This window comes from Hemibagrus wyckioides, linkage group LG10, assembly GCF_019097595.1.
Source record: "Hemibagrus wyckioides isolate EC202008001 linkage group LG10, SWU_Hwy_1.0, whole genome shotgun sequence".
NCBI lineage: Eukaryota > Metazoa > Chordata > Actinopteri > Siluriformes > Bagridae > Hemibagrus > Hemibagrus wyckioides.
Window position 1 is genome coordinate 10,661,661 of NC_080719.1, and position 21,859 is coordinate 10,683,519.

Here is a 21,859-nt window from a genome sequence, read left to right on the forward strand (position 1 = left end):
TTCATTTAACCCCACAAATGAATGGGGAGAGTATTTTTTTTTCTTGACATGTATTACAAATGTATAATCATTTTCTGTGTTTTGTATATTTTATTGTTATTTTATTTCAATTTCATTTTACATAGACATTGTTTTAGTCACCTTTTTAACGCCGTACATCACTTTGGTTCAATTTAGGTTGTTGTAAGGTGCTATACAATTAAATGTTGATTGATTGATTGATTGATACAAAGATTGATCCCAAACCAAGTAAAGCTGAAGAATAACATGGCAAGTCTGATCAATACAGTTTATAAGAGTTGAAAAATATGTTTCAATTGACTACTGCTAAGGTTAAAGAAGATCACCCTAGAGCATCCGTTCCTACTGTTTAAATTCTGTAAATAGGCACATTACATTGTGCATGCTAAGGTAATTTGGCTCAGATGTGCAAGACACCCAAAGTGGCTCCAGCAGTAAGTCCACAGCTAAAGGAAACAAGTTATCTCATGTCTGTGACTTGTGGTAAGGAAGTTGGGGCATATTTTCCTTGCTGATGAAGGCTGGCAGCCAACAGACACAATATTACAAGTATGCAAAAATGTGTTATAAATCCACAGCCAACACGAGCAACTTGCCTATGCATCTAGCCAACAAGCATCCTGACCTCCACACAGGCTCAGCAGGTTAAAGAGATATATACTGGTGAGCTAAAAACACTTTATTGAGAATTTAACAGTTTTTACTGATTAGTAAAGCTCAAAAAGCGCACTCTATTTGCAGAATTGACATCACACACAGACCCTCCACTCTCTGTATGTTTACTAGCCACTTGCGGGGATGTTTGTTTACAGGATTTGCAAACAAATCAATTATTTAATTTGGAAGCATGGATTTCATCTTCATATGTATACAGTGCTATTTTATTGTTTACACTTTCTGGGCCACATTATGTGGACACCTGACAATCACAATTTCAGCCTCATTTGTACAAATTCCAAAACTATGGCCACTGATATGGAGTTCCCTTTTCTCTTGTAACAATCTCCACTATTTTTGGGAGCCTATCCATTATATTTTGGGGCATGGCTGTGTGGATTTGTGCTCATTCAGCCACAAGAGCATTAGTCAGGTCAGGCACTTATGTCGGGTGAGGAGGCATAGAGCGAAGTCAGCATTTCAATTCATACCAAAGGTGTTCAGTGAGGTTGAGGTCAGGGCTCAGTTCACTCAAGTGCATGACAAACCATGTCTTTATGAACTTTGCTTTGTGAGCAGGGGTTATTTTCATGATATAATAGGTTAGCTCCAGTAAAGGGAAATCTAAATGCAAATGAAGTCTGAACAGATTGGAAAAGACCCACAGAGAAGTGTGATGGTCAGGTGTCTACATACCTTTGGCCATATAGGGTACATGGCTATAAAATGTAATTTAAAAACAAAACCATGTTTGCTTTAAATCACCATTCCCTGGTAGGTAGGTTATTTAATTTTATGATGTATTGGATTAATATAAAAGGATGAAATCTAAGGATGTTAAAACAACCCAGAATTGGTTGGCTGGTTGAATTTTGGTGTTAGTATTGTTAGTATTATGCTTCTTTATTTGCATTTAAAAATAAAAAATGTATGTAGCCAAATTGGACATAACCAAGAGAATATTAATAGATAGATGAAGGTAAATATCACCAAGTTACTTCTGTGTTTTCTCACTGAACCATGGCTATTTACTGACAGTGTGCTTTGTATACATACTGCTCACTCAGAAATGCATGGCATGAAAACTATAAACCCTGATAATTTACAGTTGCTAACATTCTGGTCCTCTCACATAGCAATAGGCAAACATTCCATGACTGTTGTTATGGTTTCCATCTCAGCAGGTTTTATATTGCTTTGGTCTTGATGCTTTTATCTAACAGTTTCTGAACATCTTTGGGTATACACCAGGCATTCGGTAATTAGCAAAGCAAGCTGAACCAACACCGCCCCATAACCCATCATGCTGGGGGCTAGAAAAGGTGCTAATGAGGGCCAGTCATTTTATGATGCAAATCATCCAAAAGAAGATACAGCAAAAAAATACCGAAATAGAAAAAATGTACTCTCACTGTTGCAGGGACTCATTCGGCAGCTCCTGATTAGAGGTGGAGGTTGAAGGCCAATGCACACATTCCTCTCTAAAGTGACCAGCTGACCAGATGCAGTCTGCCTTCTACACACAGGCTCTCTGCGCTGAATTCCCTTCCCACATGTCACAGAACACTGAAAATACAGCAAGATAATATAAAGCACTACTCATAAACATTCCCAAGATAATCAAAACATTGATTAGAGTTTACACATATACACTTGCAAGTATTAGTAAATTCACAAACATTAGTATGTTCAACCCAACAGAGAGACACGCCCACCTTGGACCACTCTCCACCCACTAGGTGGGGTTTCAGACACTGTGTGCTAACACACGGCCGGTGTGTATCAGGTTTAACTCCATCGCACTCCTCGTCTTGCAGGCGGCGATAGCTCCCTGTGGCCAAACGTTGCCTGCAGTAAACCTTACGCCACTGTGTTCCTCTGCCACATGAACTGGAGCACTGAAATGCACAAAAACACTCTGTGACATTATACTAAACTACGAGTGTAACAATACACACAGGTCTCTTTAAGATTCAATTAGATTCTCAGAATATTTTGAAAAAATATCTGAATTAAGGAAAATTATGACTTTAAAGACTCTTTTTTTCCCCTTTTTGTGAATCATAAACTATGCAAAACAATGCAAATTTTTTGTCTGTATGAAATTTTAAAAAATGCATTTTGTTTGTTCTATTATAAACGAAAAATCAACTACAAGTTCAATGAATCTTAAAAATAATGAAATAAATACATCCTTAAATTCTCCAAATGAAAAACGTATTGAAAGAAGCACTTGAGGCATCATTTTAACCCGAACTAAAAGTCGTCTAAAATGCCTTGTTTTCCACAGCTTTTTTCTCAAGCACTGTAGATTACAGATGAGCTGGTCTGGTGTTGTTCAAAAGCTTATATACACTAGATACACTTATATATGCAAACAAGCAGTAGGATTCACACAATCCTGCTGGAGATATCATTATGTCAGCTCTCCTCTATACACACTCAGAACTGCAGAGCACCTTTTCATTAGCTGCTAGAGTAAATTTGAAATAATTCCTCCTCATGCTCATTGTGTAAACTGACTTCCCTCATTAGATTGTTCGAAGGAGTCCAAGATTCTAGTCCAATAAAAAGCATTTTCGATTAAACAGTATACATTCAAAATACCATTTTCAGCATGCAGTTTTACAATCTACTATACACTGAACTACTTTCAGTCTATTAGACGAAACAATAAAGCAGAGGAACATCCCTACTCTCAGTCGAAAGGAAAATCAACATTGTTGCAACGATCAAAATGCTTTCAAATAAATGTCTACAGCACTCCTCACAATGCATCATATACATACTGATACAATGATACTTACAAGAGCAGGCTTTTCATACGTTCATCCTTCCACAGTTTAATGCAAGAAGAATGGGCTAAGGCAATGTTGCTACGTTAACTTTTTGTTTATGTTTCTAAGCTGATGATTATATTCCTTTATTATATCGTTTGGAGTATCTGAGGTGACATGGTGGTTATTGTGTAATAAGTCATGGCTACAAGTGAATATATTGAGGTCACAGTCTAAAAGTGATACCAAAGTTGAACTGTCAGACTGTGACTTGTGTAACTTGACCCATGACTTAATATTTTGTGGGAACGTCATACTTAATATGTGGCCCTTGTTTAATTATTTGGCGAGAATGGCCGAAAAAGTCTACATGGGCTGATGGTGTATCCATGTCACAATGCCAGCTACTACAGTATGTCTTTATGTGCCATTCCAAGATTGATGTAAAGTGTAATATTAGCATCAATCTCTATGGTTCCTCTAGCCAACCGTTCCTCTAGCCAACCGTCTAATTCAATTAATTTCTCTGCATCTGCCTTATTTTGCCATCATTTTTAAGTAATCACAAAGATGATCTTGAGAAAATGAGCTTGTGGTCATAATATAGTCATTTGTTGCTATAGCTTTCTAAAAAAATAAAATAATAATAATAAAAAAAAAATAATAATAGCCACATTACATTAATATTTAGCACAAGAGTTATTCAAAAGGGAACCGAGGTATGTATGTGTGTGTGTGTGTGTGTGTGTGTGTGTGTGTGTGTGTGTGTGTGTGTGTGTGTAAAGTCACCTCCTGCCACTCGTCTGTCTCCCAGGTAGGGACACACTGCACCTGATTGCAGGCCTGAACCTCTGTTGGGCGAGGTCCTCGGCACTCAGATGCTGGCACATTTGATGCTGGCTCGCTGTGATTGGCTCCTACAGACCTCACACACCACACGCTCCGCGTCTGCAATCCGACGCCGCATGACACCGAGCATGCATTCCACATGCTCACCTCCCATCTAAAATTGAGTATAAATACACACTTACAGGTCAGTGTCAATGCTGGTCTCATAGGCACACACACACACACGAGACTTGAGTGTCTGGAGGCAATTCATTATGAGAGCAAACATGTGTACACAAGTAAACACAAACATAGTGGAGGAGAACAGAATGTGAAAACACACACACACATACACACACACCTACACACATCTGAAGGAACAGACTGGTTTGACAGACTGTTTATGAAGCCAAGCCACACTGCAGATGATATATTCAGCTGCTTATTTGCTCATAGCTAACATTTCTTCATCATTCCCTTACTCACTCATTCACAAACAACAGAACTTGCTTTAACCTCATCACAAAGAATAAGCTCCTGCTAATCAAATGTACACAAATTACAGCTGAACTCTGTCTCTCTCTCTCTCTCTCACACACACACACACACACACACACATCTATAATCCACATCATCCTGCAATCATAAAGTAAAACTTCACTAATTCATACAGCAGTAAAGGAGACATAGCCTCTGCACCTGTCAGTCCATGTGAAGGGGTTGTTGATTCTGTACCTCTCAATCCCAGTGAAAGAGGTGTTTGACTTTCACATGTCAACCCCCTGAAGAAGGCATTTCCTTTAAACATAAGTCTCAGTGAGGGAGGGGTGTACTCTCTATTAGTCAGTACCAGTGAAGGAGGCGTATCCTCTGTACCTGTCAGTCCCAGTGATGGAGGCATGTCCTTTGTACACATCAGTCCCAATGAAAGAGGGATGTCCTCTTTACCTTCCAGTCCCATTGTATCAGGCATGACTTCTTCACCTGTCAGGTAAAGAGCCTCTGTACCTGTCAGTCCTAGTAAAAAAAGCGTGGCCTCCGTACCCATCAGTCTTAGCAAAGGAGGTGTGGCTTTTGTTCTTCTGTACAGTCCCAGTGAAGTAAGCATGCTCTTTGTACCCACCAGTCCCAGTGAGAATTTGGCCTATCTTCCCTCCTAGCAATGGATCTTTCCCAGTGCTCCACATTTTGCCTATTAAAACTGATCTGTTTGTACAATAATTAGATAATTGGCTTTAAATGTATATTTCACACATGACTATATGAATTGTGAAGCAGAGATACACAAGCCTACAATGAGATACACAGGACTGTGTTCACAAAACACACCCAGAAGTCGAAACGTCTAAAATGCAGTGGTATTATACATTTACAAATCTCAAATAAACTGTCAACCCATGTTTCCATTTACAGCCTGATACTGAGGTTCATCAGTAGTCAGTCCTGCTTTTAGTAGATAACAACACACCCAAGAAGTCTGCACAAAACTATGTGCTATTTACAAAACGAGGAGGCCAGAATCTAAGCACAATTACAATTTAGTCTGATGTCACTGTAATACATATTCATCACACTAACACAAAACAAGTGATGACCACTCTGAACCCCACTACACCAAGAATGGCAAGCCAGTATCATTGAATCCAGTGGAAATTGTGAGTGCACTGTAGCAAAGATAATGAGCGCTATAAAACATGAGGTAATGATGACACTTTATCTGAAATTCATAAAAGTATGATGCATTCGCTGGATCTCATAAAAGTACTTTAAAATACTAAAGCCGTAATAGAAAACATCAAAACGAAGAAAAAGATACAGTCGATGACAGAATTGTTTTTAAATCAAAAGCTGGTTGAAAATCGAACTACAGCACATGGTTTCTGAAATGTCAGTTGGCTGACACTGCTAAGAAAAGGTCACTTTTATTTTGATGTTTTGTTAGGATTTGAACATGGTTGAACATGGGTGTCTGCCATTGCCTTAAAAAACTTTCAGTGCATTATATTACCTGTTATTGTACTGGAAATATAGTTGCGTAAGTTACCAGTACATGAGGCACCATGTAGCTACACGTTTGGCAAGTTTATCAGATACAATCAGCTCCAGAATTATTGGCATTATTTAAATTAGCACACACACACACACATCTGACTATGACCCACTTTTAAACCGCTGGTAGAGGCGGCCAAATTTACTATTATGCCATGTATCCTGCCTTTGGAAGAAAAAACAGCCCTACAGCATCACAGATCCTCCACCCTGCTTAACAGTAATTGGGGTCTCTTCTGTATAATAAGCCTCCTCTTTATGGCAAACCCACCCTGAGTGTCACTGAAAAGCTACATTTTTGTCTCATCACCACAAGACCAGGTTCAGTTAAAGTTCCAATAACATCTAGAGAATGCTGATTAGGTGATTACGTTTGTGGTTAGATTAAGGAAATGAAGGAGATATTTCTTCTGCCACACCTTCAGAATAGTTTGTAGTACTTAGAGGTAATCTTCTGCAAATCTCCACCTATGATCTTTAAGGAAAAAATAAATCCTGAGAATTTTTTGTGTCTCCCTGAATGAGGGGAAAACACAGTCTTGTCCTCTTCCAGGCAGTTTCATTAAAGCTTCAGTTGTATTAATGATTGGTTTTAATAGTTAATATTGGCATTTTCAGTTATGTAAGTATTTTGACTTCATTTATTCTAATCTTTCCCATGATGAATAAAAAAAACAGTGAAACAGGAAGTCATGGATGGAGGATTTCCTAAATCTACATTTTTTAAACTAACATTTTTTTGCCCATCTGTCCCAAGGATGCAAATACTACATCCTCCCTCCTCTGGCTGCCATGCCTTCTATATTGTCCAATACTTTCTGTTTTCATCTTCAGTGGAAAGTGATTATAATCCATATATTTTACTTCTCAGTTAAAGTACTCAGGAAGGAGGTGAAACATCTAATTGGCATTAGTACACTTAGACAAGGGTCTGTAATAGAATACTGGGTTTGTGCCAAGACCAAATGCTACAGATATTTCCTGAATGCAGCCTGCTAGAGACATTTCACGGATCAGGACAAGTCCAGGGGACACTGTATATATGAGAAGATAAATTAATGCCATTCCCATCCTGGCCCTCTCACACTCAACTCAACGCGAATATTCATCACTTTCATTCATTTGTCCTATGTAACTATGTCAGTCGCTGGAGGTATCATTGTAATGTTTTTTTTTTTTTTGATTCATAGTCCACCACACAGTTTATTGCCTGCTCTGGAATTTGAGATAAACAATATTTTCCCAAGGCTGGCATGAGATCATGTTTTATATTTCAACCATTGCATCTTGTTCTGGACATAGACATGGAAGATATTAAAATAGGAAGAAGAAGAAGAAAAAAAAAAAGAAGATTATTGGAACCTCATGTTTCTTGCATATGTTCCTAATTACATCCACTAATTCTATAGATTTTGCTGGAAATACAGCCCGGGTTCAGTCTCACATACCAGCCTGTTTGGCTTCAACAATGTTTGTTTGCTGAAATTTCTCATCTTTCCTTGTTCAACAGAGTTAAAAGCCTGTCATGCATTCAAAATCAGCAGAGTTCACTGAAAGTTCTACCAATCGTTTCCTTTGGAATAAATTCCTCTATACATATTTCCATGAGACTCCACTGTCCTTATACCTACTAATGCCCAAATTACAGTATTTCCTGTTTGAAGACAGTTTCCAATTTCCACAAGCTTGTAGTAAATACAAATTGAAAAGAGTCACATCATAGTTCAGAAACAATAATTTAGCAACAGGAAGTTTTCACTTAACAGACATGTAGATGGTATGCAAGAATAAGATGCTGTTTCATCTGAGATCACTTGTAGTTTACATTGACGTAAATAACCATAAACCAGATTGCGTTTTCAAGAAACTCCCTGCTAAAACTTTGTCAGGTTCTCATTAGTCAGATCATCTGTGGTTGGTTTTGCCATGCGATGAGTGCAGCACAGAGCAATTTAGCAGCATGTGTATTTCTACTTCTCAATCGGAGCCATAAAGATGTCCTGCCAATGTTTTTTGTAATGTAACTGAAGCTCTGTGATTGGCCAGACTGCAGTACGGAACAACCCAGATTATAATTCTCCATCGACCATCTGATCCAGACATTCTGTCTCGCACTGTGTCTCCATCTAGGCATTTTACAAAATTTAAGCGAATTTCAGAAAATATGGCAAAAGGCAATGCAAATGGACATTTGTTTCCATGAACTACTGTTATGCGAAAGTTCTAAAGAAGACAAATATGACATCAACAAAAAGTACCAGCCAAAGCCTGGAACATATTCACTATATTCATTATGTCATTATTTGTTCCACAATCTCTTTTCATTAGCTTTTATTGCATCATCCTTTTGTCCACATGCTTTTAGACCTCAGACACGGTTCAGAAGGTCTGATTTTCACATCCTGGTTTTCATATACGCAAATTTTCAAATAACAATAGGTCAATGGATCCCACACTTCAGGCCAGGACAGCCATGTTATCTTCTGGAGTGTGGTAGAATGCTTGAGCAGATGTGAAGCAGATGTGTATTTCTTTGGTTCTGTTTAATCGGCTAATACAATGCTGAGTATGTTTGTCGTTAATAATCCAGTCGAAACATGCAACATGGTCTTTTACAATGAGTAAGTCATCTTGTGATGATTTGCACTACTGGTCAGTGAAAATATAATTACTTGAGAACGGGGAAAAGTTTCAGAGTTTATTGGACATTTTGTACTGATAATGACCTTAGAGACAAGAAGATGATGTAATAAGCAAGAACCATCAAGTGTCTGGTTATCTGTGATGGTTTTCACTCTTGAAATTGTCTAATAATAGTAAGTCAAGTCAAGGTGAATGGTCATAATCTTTAAGGTGGTTCAGAGAAGCTTAATCATTTTTACTGACAACTAGGAAGATGACAGTTATTACATGACTTTTTTTCACTTCTGCCTTCAAAAACAGGAACATGCCTTAGCAGGGCCAAGCGAACTTGGGATTTTAGTTGTAGTGCATTTTCCACCATGCTGATAAATGACTTAAACAACCATAATGAAATAGTAATATTCATCCTACACTGGAAAAAGCACTCGGATTAACACTGTTCATTTCTCTCATTCGGTTAAACAACTTTTTTTGTCTGAGATTAAACTTATCAGAAAAGGAGACCATGGATAAGATTTTTAACCTGTGATGTCACTGAACTCATTAAGATCACATGACCTTTACTCAACTATCCATCCTTATATTTTCTACACAGGGTCACAGGGAACATGGGCACATGGTGGGGGCACCCTGGATGAAGGGCACAATCATACACATACTCTTCCATGCACTACAGGCAATTTAGAGTAGGGGCAAAGAGAATGTGCATACTCTGTGCACACAGGGTTGAGCCAGGTATCAAACCCCCAACCCTGGGGCGCGAAGAAGAGGCTGTAAGTAGATAATCAGTGCTGTATCGGATGCTCCTCTGTTCAGACATGGTTAACTCAAGTTTGACATAAACAGCCTCCTCCACTTCTCCTTCAAACTTTAAACAGTCTTCTATATTCAGATTATAAACGTTGTTGTATTCAAAAGAGTACTTCTCTTTTAGAGTGCTGAATAATGACCTGTGTAAGTTCAGGGACAGTTTGGGACATGTTTTACATCATCCAGACACAAATTTGTTCATTCCTAGTTGGACTGAACTCTGTATTTTACTTTGACTCGCAGAAAAGCAAGGCACTGTATGCTGCTCCTATTGTGCTTTCATACCTGGTCTTTTGGGGACATGAAATTTTTGTGATATTTTCCGAACTCAGCAAAGCTGATGAAACTGTTCAGACAGGCAAAGAAATGTCTTCATGATTATAATATAAGCCCAGTGGTGTTCATTTACTACTTATTATTAGACCTGCATATAGCTGTGGTGAATTATTACCTGGCAGGACAAGGCTGAGGGTTGCACATGCGCATGATGGTTTGGGGTTTGAGTGATTCATCACAGAGTGTATCCTCCACCAGCTCCCGACGCCCAGCCCTTACACAACGAATAACAGCTGTCTGCCTGCCTGAGAAACAAATAGATACGCCATAATTGGAAGTCAGAAAGCATCTTAGAATACACAGATTTACTGTTTGAATGCTGATGTGTTGTGACGGTAAAGGCAGAAAACAGCATTTCTCATAAACTGACATCCTGTGATTAATGTAGGTTTATTCACTAGAGAAAAAAGGGATGTCAGAAAGAGTACAACAGTGATGAAAATGTTTACTTACTTGTGTTCTCACTAGAGAACTTTAGACTTTTCACTAATTAAACTCTCCATTTACACTGAGATACCAATTTACTTGTATCCTCACCACATGCTTCTGTGTTGTATTTTCAACACCCAAATGATACCTGCTCAGTGGTGATCAGTTCCAATGAAAGATGAGTACAAAGGGGCAGACAAATTGTGTATAGCAAAATATGAGCTATAGTCAGTAACAGTATACCTTCAAAGAATGCATATATGGTAGGTGCAGCTAAAACACTCCTAATAAACTTTCAGATTACTTCATATATACAGCTCTGGAAAGAAAAATAAGAGACCACTGCAAAATAATCAGTTTATGATGTTTTTTTCTTACAGATCCATGTATTGGTGAGATGAACAGTTTTTGTTTCATTTTTTGTGAACTGCTGACAATATTTCTCCTAAATTCAAAATATAACTATTGTTATTTAGAGTTTAAAGGAAATGTCAACACATCAAAATAACCCAGGATCATGCAGTATTTTCAGAGCTTTAATAACTCAAATAAAACAAAATGCAAATCATTTGTAAACAAATTGTTTTAATGCTTTGGGTAAATATCATTAAGAAATCAGTATTTGGTGGAATAACCCCGATTTGCATGGGTTTTGGCATGCTTCCTTTATACCACTCTTTTTGCAAAAAAGCAAACAGCTCAGCTTTGCTTGATGGTTTGTGACCATCTATCTTCCTTTTGATGACAATCCAGAGGTTTTCAATAGGGTTCAAATCTGGACATTGGGCAGTGGTCTCTTATTTTTTTTCCAGAGCTGTATATATAGCATATATAAGGCCAACACACACTCAATTTATAGTTTATTAGAAACATCCTGCACATTCATAAAGTTATCTAATCAGCCAATCATATGGCAGAGGCAGAATGCATAAAATCATGCATATACAGGTCAAGAGCTTCAGGTAATGTTCACATCTAACATAAGTAGAGAGAAGTGTGAGCTTTGTGACTTTAATCATGGCATCGTTGTACCAGAAGGGTTGTTTGAGTAGTCCTAATCTCCTGTGATTAATTTTCACACACAACAGTCTGTAGAATTTACAAAGAATGGTGTGAAAAACACCACCCTGGGTTTAGAGGGTCTTCAGGTTAAAACACATTATTAATGAGATAGATCGCGATAGAGAATGACCAGACTGGTCTGAGCTGGCAGGAAGTCTATAGTAATCCACCTGAAGGTTTATGCTGAGATGGTTTTCTGCTCACCACAGTAGTAAACAGTGATTATTTGAGATACTATATCCTTCCTGGAGGATCAGATCACTCTGGCTATTTCTTCTGAGCAGGATGGATCACTCAGTGTTTTTGTTTAAACTCTAGAGAATGTTGCGTGTAAAAATTCCAGGAGATTAGAAGTTTATGAAATATTCAAACCAGCTTATCTGGCAACAACAACCATGCCATAGTTAAAGTCAAAGAGATCACACAGTGAATAATAACTGGAACATTTGTTGCATTGTGCTGCTGCCACATGCTTGGCTGATTAGATAAATGCATAAATAAACAAGTGTACATGTATTCCTTATAAAGTGGACAGTGAGCACATATTGCTTAGTTGCAAAGTCTTGCCAACTTCAGAGTCTGTGTAATTTCTGAGAATTGTATACTGTGCATCCTATTCTTAATCCATGCCTTGAGCTTTGGCTAATCTTTGGATTTGCCCATTCTTTGACCTTTCAGTGTTTGACCATTCCTGTCATGAAGACACTGACTCTAGGATTTTGTTTTTGGCTTTGATAGAAAAAATCCCACACAGTGATACTCGGGCATCGGCCAAATCATGCATGTTAACATAATATTTAAATGTGTTATAACAGTTTACATCTCTGCACACACACTTCAAGTGTATCAGGAGTCAGAACATCAGGAGTACCCAAAGCATATTTGCATCAATATTATTAAATAGGAATAAATAACAGACTTACCTAAAGCACAGGACACTGAGCATGGTGTGAATCCCCTATACTCCCAAACATAGTTTTTCTTGGAGGACTTGGTCTGATTTTTCTGTTGGTGCTGTGGATGATCTGGCAATTTGGAGCAGGCTTCAAGGGTGCAGGATCTCTGGGGGAGAGGCTTATCCTCTCCACACTCCTCATCTGGAAGATCCACCTCAGTCTGAGTGAAGGAGAGAAACACTCTGCACTTCACAGTGCGCTTCTGTATACCCATGCCACAAGACACACTGCAGGGAGTCCATGGGCCTGGGATAAAGCTGAATACACATACAGAGACATGAAAAATATAACCACAATTAAATGAAACTTTAAATCTACAATAAACATGCACAATTACTCAGTTCAAATAACTGAAAAGCACTGCACTGCAGATGTTATTTGGGTGGTGCTACATTTTTAGCAAAGCTGTGACACTGACAAGGCAGTGTGTGCCATGATGCTGGTATGAGTGTATCAGGTGCAGGAGCATTAATGTGGTTGTTAAACACCCCAATGTCACTGCTAAGTCGGGAGGCCAACTAAAAATATCCAGGTTACAGCAGTGCTATGGTGAGAACAAACAATCAGATAAAGGACACAGATAAAGGAACAAAGAAGAACAGAATCAAAATTAATGAGTTCACACCTACCAGGGGCAGCAACATGGAAATTTTGTCTTAAAAAGTGTCTCATAAATGTACACATCAGTGTTCAAATGCCTCAGCAAAACTGATGCACTCATGCCAGCATCACACACACACTACAATTCACTATCACTGCTGTGCTGAGAATTATTCATGTCTAAATATATATATATTGCCAAAAGTATTCGCTCACCCATCCAAATAATCAGAATCAGGTGTTCCAATCACTTCCATGGCCACAGATGTATAAAATCAAGCACCTAGGCATGCAGACTGTTTTTACAAACATTTGTGAAAGAATGGGTCGCTCTCAGGAGCTCAGTGAATTCCAGCGTGGAACTGTGATAGGATGCCACCTGTGCAACAAATCCAGTCGTGAAATTTCCTCGCTCCTAAATATTCCACAGTCAACTGTCAGCTGTATTATAAGAACGTGGAAGTGTTTGGGAACGACAGCAACTCAGCCACAAAATGGTAGGCCACATAAACTGACGGAGCGGGGTCAGCGGATGCTGAGGCGCATAGTGTGAAGAGGTCACCAACTTTCTGCAGAGTCAATCGCTACAGACCTCCAAACTTCATGTGGCCTTCAGATTAGCTCAAGAACAGTGCGCAGAGAGCTTCATGGAATGGGTTTCCATGGCCGAGCAGCTGCATCCAAGCCATACATCACCAAGTGCAATGCAAAGCGTCGGATGCAGTGGTGTAAAGCACGCCGCCACTGGACTCTAGAGCAGTGGAGACGCGTTCTCTGGAGTGACGAATCGCGCTTCTCCAGCTGGCAATCTGATGGACGAGTCTGGGTTTGGCGGTTGCCAGGAGAACGGTACTTGTCTGACTGCATTGTGCCAAGTGTAAAGTTTGGTGGAGGGGGATTATGGTGTGGGGTTGTTTTTCAGGAGCTGGGCTTGGCCCCTTAGTTCCAGTGAAAGGAACTCTGAATGCTTCAGCATACCAAGACATTTTGGACAATTCCATGCTCCCAACTTTGTGGGAACAGTTTGGAGCTGGCCCCTTCCTCTTCCAACATGACTGTGCACCAGTGCACAAAGCAAGGTCCATAAAGACATGGATGACAGAGTCTGGTGTGGATGAACTTGACTGGCCTGCACAGAGTCCTGACCTCAACCCGATAGAACACCTTTGGGATGAATTAGAGTGGAGACTGAGAGCCAGGCCTTCTCGTCCAACATCAGTGTGTGACCTCACAAATTGTATAACAATGCTGAAGGCGGCCGAAATACAAAATAATAACCTTTGAACAGTTGATACTGAGATATGTCTGCTACTTATGCTCTGTTATGCTTATGCTCCTTCTTGTCTTAAAATAACAACTGACTGTTGTTTTTTGTCATTACATATGGATTACTTAAGTCCATGTGTGTTATTTCATAGTTTTGAAATCTCCAGTATTGTTCTAGAATGTAGAAAATAAATCCCTAAACAAAAAACACTGAATTAAAAGGTGTGTCCAAACTTTTGACTGGTAGTGTATATATATACTGTATGGTCCTTTGGATATATGTTGTTAATGGGGCAAACACCCAATACCTAACAACACCTGAACTACAGTTAACAAATGTATAGCAACTGTGTATACACCGATCAGGCATAACATTATGAGCAGTGAGAGGTGAAGTGAATAACACTGATGATCTCCTCATCATGGCACCTGTTAGTGGGTGGGATATATTAGGCAGCAAGTGAACATTTTGTCCTCAAAGTTGATGTGTTAGAAGCAGGAAAAATGGACAAGCATAAGGATTTGAGCGAGTTTGTGCGAAACTGTGCGAAATTGTGATGGCTAGACGACTGGATCAGAGCGTTTCCAAAACTGCAGCTCTTGTGGGGTGTTCCCAGGCTGCAGTGGTCAGTATCTATCAAAAAAGGAAGGAACAGTGGTGCACCGGTGACAGGGTCATGGGCGGCCAAGGCTCACTGATGCACCTGGGGATCAAAGGCTGGTCCGTGTGATCCGATCCAACAGACGAGCTACTGTTGCTCAAATTGAAAAAGAAGTAAAAGGGGGACCAACACAATATCAGGCAGGTGGTCATGATGTTATGCCTGGTAACATATTTTATATGTTAAATATCCTTAAAAAGATTGTCAGTATAAATGGAATTAGAGGTACAAGTTATTTTTATATCCACACGGCATGAACACTCACTAAACAGTGGTGAGTATGAAAATGATGTTAACCAAATGCTATGGTATCAACCCAGTAGAACATTTATAGGAGATTTTGGAGCTATGTATTCTCCACAACCATTGTCAAAACACCATTTGAGAGGCTAGGGTACAATTCCACAGGTTTGTAGAATCTGTGTCACTACAAACTATAGCTGTTCTGGTGTCTCAGTGGTGGCAACACATTACTAAGGGGGCTTTCACACTGGCAGTCTGAAACAGCACAGTTTGCATGAAAAATTGGTAATGTGAAATCTGTCATGTGGACCGGAACGTGTACCACAGTACCAAACCCGAGACTACCTGTAGGAGGTGATCTGAGTTCTGTTGCCATTGAACTATATCACAATTCCCATGAACACGAACAACTTATATGCTGGTCTGCACTTTTTCAAGAAGTAAAGTAACCTCTGTGTGTGTTGTAGCCAATGATGACATCATTACGTGATGTGCCTTAGTCAGATATGGGGAATGAAAAAATACAGGAGTCATGATTCTACCCTGCATTTTTAAAATGAGAAACTGGGGATTTATCAATAAAATAACAAAACTACAGACACATGGAAACACTAGGGAAAACTAGGCGACTAAAATACAAAATAAACACAAAACAAACAGCATAACCCAGGAGGCAAAACCAGGCAACAAAAGACAAGGACTCAGCAAAACACAATCACAAACACAAGACAGCAGGTATGTATAGGAAAGGTAATTAGTGAGACATAAACAACAGGTGTGCAGAGGCGGGAAAGAGAGGAAGGATAGGGTGGGGCAACCACATGTGCAAACACAAAATGTAAACAGTAGCACATGCACATCTGGCAGGGAACTGTCCAGCAGTTCATGACAACAGGAGCAGATACACAATATTCACAAGAATGCAGACGTATAACAGCACCAAAATAAAAACAATTGGTGAGTCATTGCATTCTCAATGTGTTTTCGTGATGAGATAAGATTCAGCTCAGTGTTTAAGAAGCTGGACTACTGATTGGAAGGTCATGTGTTTATATCCTAGCATCACCAAGCTGTCACTGCTGGGCCACTGAGTAACCCATTTGTTTAAATGAGATAAATGTAAGGTGCTCAGGATGAGGGTGTCCTCCAAAATCAAGTGAGCCTGAAACCAGACAAAAGCTGCAGGGACACTGGAAACAATCATGCTCGGATTTGGACCACAGCAATTGTGCCAGTTGTGAAAACCACTGAAATTACACTTTGTTATAAGTTGTATGAATATTACCATTTTTCTTTTTATTTGTCAACCATCTGAATGTATAGCATATTGTAATATGAGGGTCTGTGCATTATAATTGTGATAACTGTTTTGTATAATTTCTCCATACATCTAATAGAAATGTTGACATTACTGACACTTTGTTAAAATAATTTTCACTGTTACTGCGCTTCAGCATGGTCTGTATAAAAGATTTAACAGCTACTTCATAGCTGGCTATGAATGATCATTAATCTCAGTCATTAGTTAGGTGCTTGACATCCAATTGCTTAACCATAGTGTCTTCTCAAGGACTTTTTTTCCCGTGTCAAAAGCACGCATTTAAAAGTGTACTTCATAATAGTTTTTATTACAAATAACAAAATAAATGCAGAATATATCGTGCGTATTTGATTCAGTAATGTAGGTCCATCAGAAATAAATATCTAAATAAAACTCTGTGTAATCAGGATAGATATAGGATTTGGAACTATTCATTTAGAATTTCTTTTCATTCATTCTGTCAAATTAGACCAAGCACTTTACAGCCTCGAGAGCTCAAATTGGCTAAACACAAACCACAGACTCATAACTACCAATACAATATAAAGAGGAATTCTAATGAAAGAAAAGTGATCTGAAAATAATGGAGGAATATGGCACTAAAAATAGCCATAATTCAGGCCAGAAAACATTATGCGCCAAAATGGAATTGCAGGAAAACAATATTAATAGACATCACAAGGACTCATAATGAACCACAGAATGAGTTTGCCATGCAGCATTACAGATGAGTGGAAAACAGCCTTTACGGAAAAGCACTGCTGAAATTTAGAGCCTATCCAATTCGTGTGTAATGTGATTCACTGTTGGAGAAACTGGAAAGAGGGGGATGCAGAGACATTCAAAGGAAGAAGGAAGACGGACAGAGGGAAAGAGATGGAGAGAGGAGACTGAGCCTGAGGAAGATGCAGAGAAAGACAAATGAGATAGAAAGAGAAAGCCAGGAACAGAATGAACATACAGCATATAATGCATACTATATACTGCATATGGTTTTACTATTGTATACTGCAAAGTATCTTACATTATATAGTGTTTATATTTGAAAACTATGGCAAGTAGAAACATGTGCATGTGGCTGCAGCTTGGGCATGTGGCTGGTGTTAAACTGACATTCTGTCTATATTCATCACTGGCCTTCTGCATATTTCCTCTTCCTGCATTACTCTGATACTGCTATATGTAACCCCATGCGTGTGTTATTATGTTGTGGTTTTGCGACTGGGCGCATTTAGAAATAGCATTTTAGCAATGATTTGAAACGTACTTTTTCCTATTTCTAACATAAAATGTGGCCAGATTATTTTTAATAAGCATAAAAATATAATTTTGGATATCATTTTTATACAGTATTGATCAATAATTCAAGCACACACAGATGCTTTTTATTATTATTATTATTATTATTATTATTATTGATATTTTTATTATTATTATTACTATTATTACTTTATTTTTCATTTAGAACAATAGTGAACACATCAGAACTATAAAAAATGGACAAAAATATAATGATTAATATTTTAACAAAATTTTACATTTTGTAACTTTATGATAAGATTCCTGTCCTGTAGATTGCTGACATATTGAATTTAATATTTTAAAATTAAAATATGCTAATAAATTAAATAGCTGCAGGAAGACTTAAAAGCTAAAAGTTTAGTTTTATTTGTAAAGACAGCACTAGACCAGACTGCCTCTATTTATTTAACCACCTACTGACAGAGAGGGACCATCTTTTGCATTCCAGTTGGCGGGCGGCATTTTCAGGCAGATATTTGCACACTTCTGTGTTCTCCCATCTGGGAGGCAGCTGCCTTCTGAGCTTACTTATTTCGGCTAATTTCTAGGTCCTTCTTCTTGCAGGGAATCACATAACTCCAAGAGATCCGTGATAGTGATAACAATCATGGCTATAACTGTTGGCCAGCAGACATGTTACAATGTACAAGTGTATCACTTCCTTAGTGACATGCAGACTTGCTAGCCTTACCAATTAGCTAGCTATCAGTAGCAGCCTTTATTTGTCACATACAAATTATAGAACAGTGAAATTCTACCTACTTTTGGCAGTTAGGGTCAGAATACAGGGTCAGCCATGATACAGCACTCCTAGAGCAGGGAAGGTTAAGTGCCTTGCTTAAGGGCCCAGCAGAGGCAGCTTGGTGGTGCTGGGGCTTGAACCCCGATCTGCTGATCAACAACCTAGAGCCTTAACCCATAGCTATGCTATTTATGGAATAGTCCCTTCTCAAGAAGTTAATAAATAATAACTAAATAATAACATTAGGTGCATAAGTTATACCGCATGAGTAAAAGTTATTCCACTAACATGAAAAAGCAGCGAATATTTTTGAATTTTCAGACTTTCTGTACCCAGTTTCATACACAGCCTGCATGTGGGAGGCAATTAGATGAGTTAGCAAGATTTCCAGCACCGGTCAGATTTTGAACAATTCTTTTTTTTACTCTTACATTGTTTGTGGTATGTCTCTTAAGTGCAGCATATTAACATCCATTATATCATCCATTAAATTAGATGTGTTTACTGTCTATGTTGGTATGTAACCTTGGGTTTAATTTATGTATGTGGAAGGTGAGACCATTTGCATTCACCACTTCACCACTGCAAAAAGGTAATAAATCCCAGCAGGGCTAGCGATAAAAGTTAAGGACTTTTAGCAATAGGACAATTTCAGGCACATTCAATCAAAAACACCTCTATGACTGTTCAGTAACACTGATTGAGCAACATAAAGTGTGACCTCTGTGTCAGGCTGTTAATATAATATAGATAACATATAATGTATTTCAATAAATAGTACAACTGACTTACTGTAAAGACCTTATGCAAGAAGACAGAACTAAACAGAGAACAGAATGGAAGGTAAAAGAGAGATTCATCAGCATGACACATCCAAGTCAAGACCACTTCTCTTTTATTCCTGAGCTAAAACCCATGACACATTAAGTCCTGGAGTCACATGGCTGATGTCCAGCTGTGATTTCTACACTCTTGGGTCACTCTCTGATGGCGCTGATTACCGAAACAGCATCTCACCTCCCCAGACTCTGCTAAATTAAGCAAGCACATTGATATAGAAAAAACAGGATGGGAGGCCTGCTGTTGAATGATATATTGCACTGAAGGGTGCAATCCAAGAGCAGTTATCAAGAAAGCAGCAGATCCTAATCCTCCTTTCACACACACATACACTTAACAGCAAGCTCCCTGTGCTGCTCTCTTCTCCGGAGCCCTTAAACACTTTTACCCCACATGCTTCTGTTTTATGAGTCTCTGTGACAGAAGGTTTCGGTAGACCGCAGGATGTTGGAAAGCCTTCGTGCCGTGGCTTTTTTCAATGGTCCGGAGATGCACTGAGCTGTTTTCACTCCCTTGGCAACTCTTAGCTGAGGTACAGTTTCAGAGATGGGGCAAGATAGCACCAACAATAGCACAATGTTCTTGAATGAATCCTAAGGTAATAAGAGAAACTTAAGCAAGTCCAAATCCAAACTCTGTTAGGGCCATTGATGATGAAAGGATACACAAATATATACTCCATACTCCATCAGTGGAAAAAAAGCAATGACAGGAATAATGGTACTGTACCGGTGCCTTGTGGTATGAAGCGCTGTCTTTACAGTCACTTATATTTTTGATTGAATTAAATTCCTCAAAACATTTTTCTTAAGTTATATCTGATGATGCCACCCCATGACAACCAGTGGTACATTAAAGCCCAAATAAGCCAAAAAAAAATGTTTTTTCTATAATAGTATATATATTTTGTACATGAATGATCATTCAAGGCCTGAATGTTTATTAGCTCAATATACAACATGGTCATAGGTTCAGTATTCAGCTCATAAATAAACCTGTTGAGATATTCAATATCTGACAGACAGCAATAAAAATGACAAAAGCAGAAAAAGGTAATGGAAAACATGGGTTGTTTTTCAAAGATACAAACTTACGTTGGCTCTTCAGTGGCCACTCTGGTCTCCTCCAACTCTTGGGCTTGTTTTAGCCAGGGGACCTTGGCTTCTACAGGCACACTCTCTGTAAGACCAGGGCAGAGAGGTTAGCAGACACAAACACATGTATATCAAAGCAATCAAATACCAAAGTACCAAATGGCAACCTCTTTCAGGACTTCATTACAATGGACACCTGTTTGCTTTAAAAAGTAGGTCAGACCTTCAAAGCACCGAGCACAAGAGCTGCAGTAAAATGCACAAACGCTCCACTCACTATATTTTATTTTAATGTAAAGCTTGAAAACAAGCTCACAAGAATATGCATCTTTAATATATTCTGTAAATTCAAATTTACAGTAAACTCACAAGCTGAAAAAAGCCACACTTCCAAAAGCTGCTGCACTTCCATAAGCTGCTTGCAAGTGTGTTTTCAGTGCAAGTGACAAATATAACACTGTCACAGGTACACAGCTTAGTGCCAAAAATAAAGTCCCCCCGAATACTTATGAGACTAGTCTCTTTGATTTGCATATCAAGAAACATGGTTTTAGAGGCTGATTAGACACAGCTGGAAGTCTGTGCATGGGAAAAGTTGAACAGAAACTAAGTCAGGATAGAACATCCTCCCACAATGGATAAGCAAATTGTTCTAGTTACCATGACATCAACAAATCCCAATTGCCTCATCAACCATTTTCAAATTCAGAAAATCCATGCACCAATAAACACCACAATGTTCAACAAACAACAGATCATGATTTACAAACCCAACACATCCAAGTCCAGCTTTCAGCTAATCCCACTGTCCAATAAACACCAACAAACAAACACCATCTACAAGTGAAAGCATCTATAAACATTAATATGTCCAAACCATCAGCAAGCCAAAAACCTAATCAACGGTCCAGTGCCCCCAACCCCAATCTTTACATCCAATAAATCCTGCCATCACCTACAACTTCAACCATTCAGCAATTTACAATATTTTCCTTTAACACATTGAAGCACTAAAAGTGTATGCATTTCCACGTACTAATAACCTTCAACATCTAGAAACCCTACCATGAACAAACCCAGCTAAAATCAAACACCCTACAAAATCAACAAAACACTATAGGATTTGTCGATGATATTAGATAAGATTATTAGACATAATCCCCAAAGCACACCATTTCCAAACCAAATGACCTACAAATTCCATTAGCATCAAACATCAAA

At 38.7% G+C, this 21,859-nt stretch overlaps 1 protein-coding gene across 3 annotated transcripts in view; it reads right to left on the minus strand.

Moving 5' to 3' along the window:
• adamtsl3 (ADAMTS-like 3) overlaps positions 1-21,859 on the minus strand; it is a 179,702-nt gene that overhangs the window by 29,883 nt on the left and 127,960 nt on the right. For 2 of the 3 annotated variants that reach the window (XM_058400968.1, XM_058400969.1), the window contains exons 15-20: positions 20,639-20,723; positions 12,536-12,825; positions 10,237-10,366; positions 4,245-4,458; positions 2,394-2,576; positions 2,091-2,244 (exon numbers count right to left, since the gene is read on the minus strand). In XM_058400968.1, coding sequence (XP_058256951.1) covers positions 2,091-2,244; positions 2,394-2,576; positions 4,245-4,458; positions 10,237-10,366; positions 12,536-12,825; positions 20,639-20,723 — 1,056 coding nt within the window. Of the gene's footprint in view, positions 1-2,090; positions 2,245-2,393; positions 2,577-4,244; positions 4,459-10,236; positions 10,367-12,535; positions 12,826-20,634; positions 20,724-21,859 lie in introns of those variants that run through there. The other variant, XM_058400970.1, reaches the window with a different exon arrangement.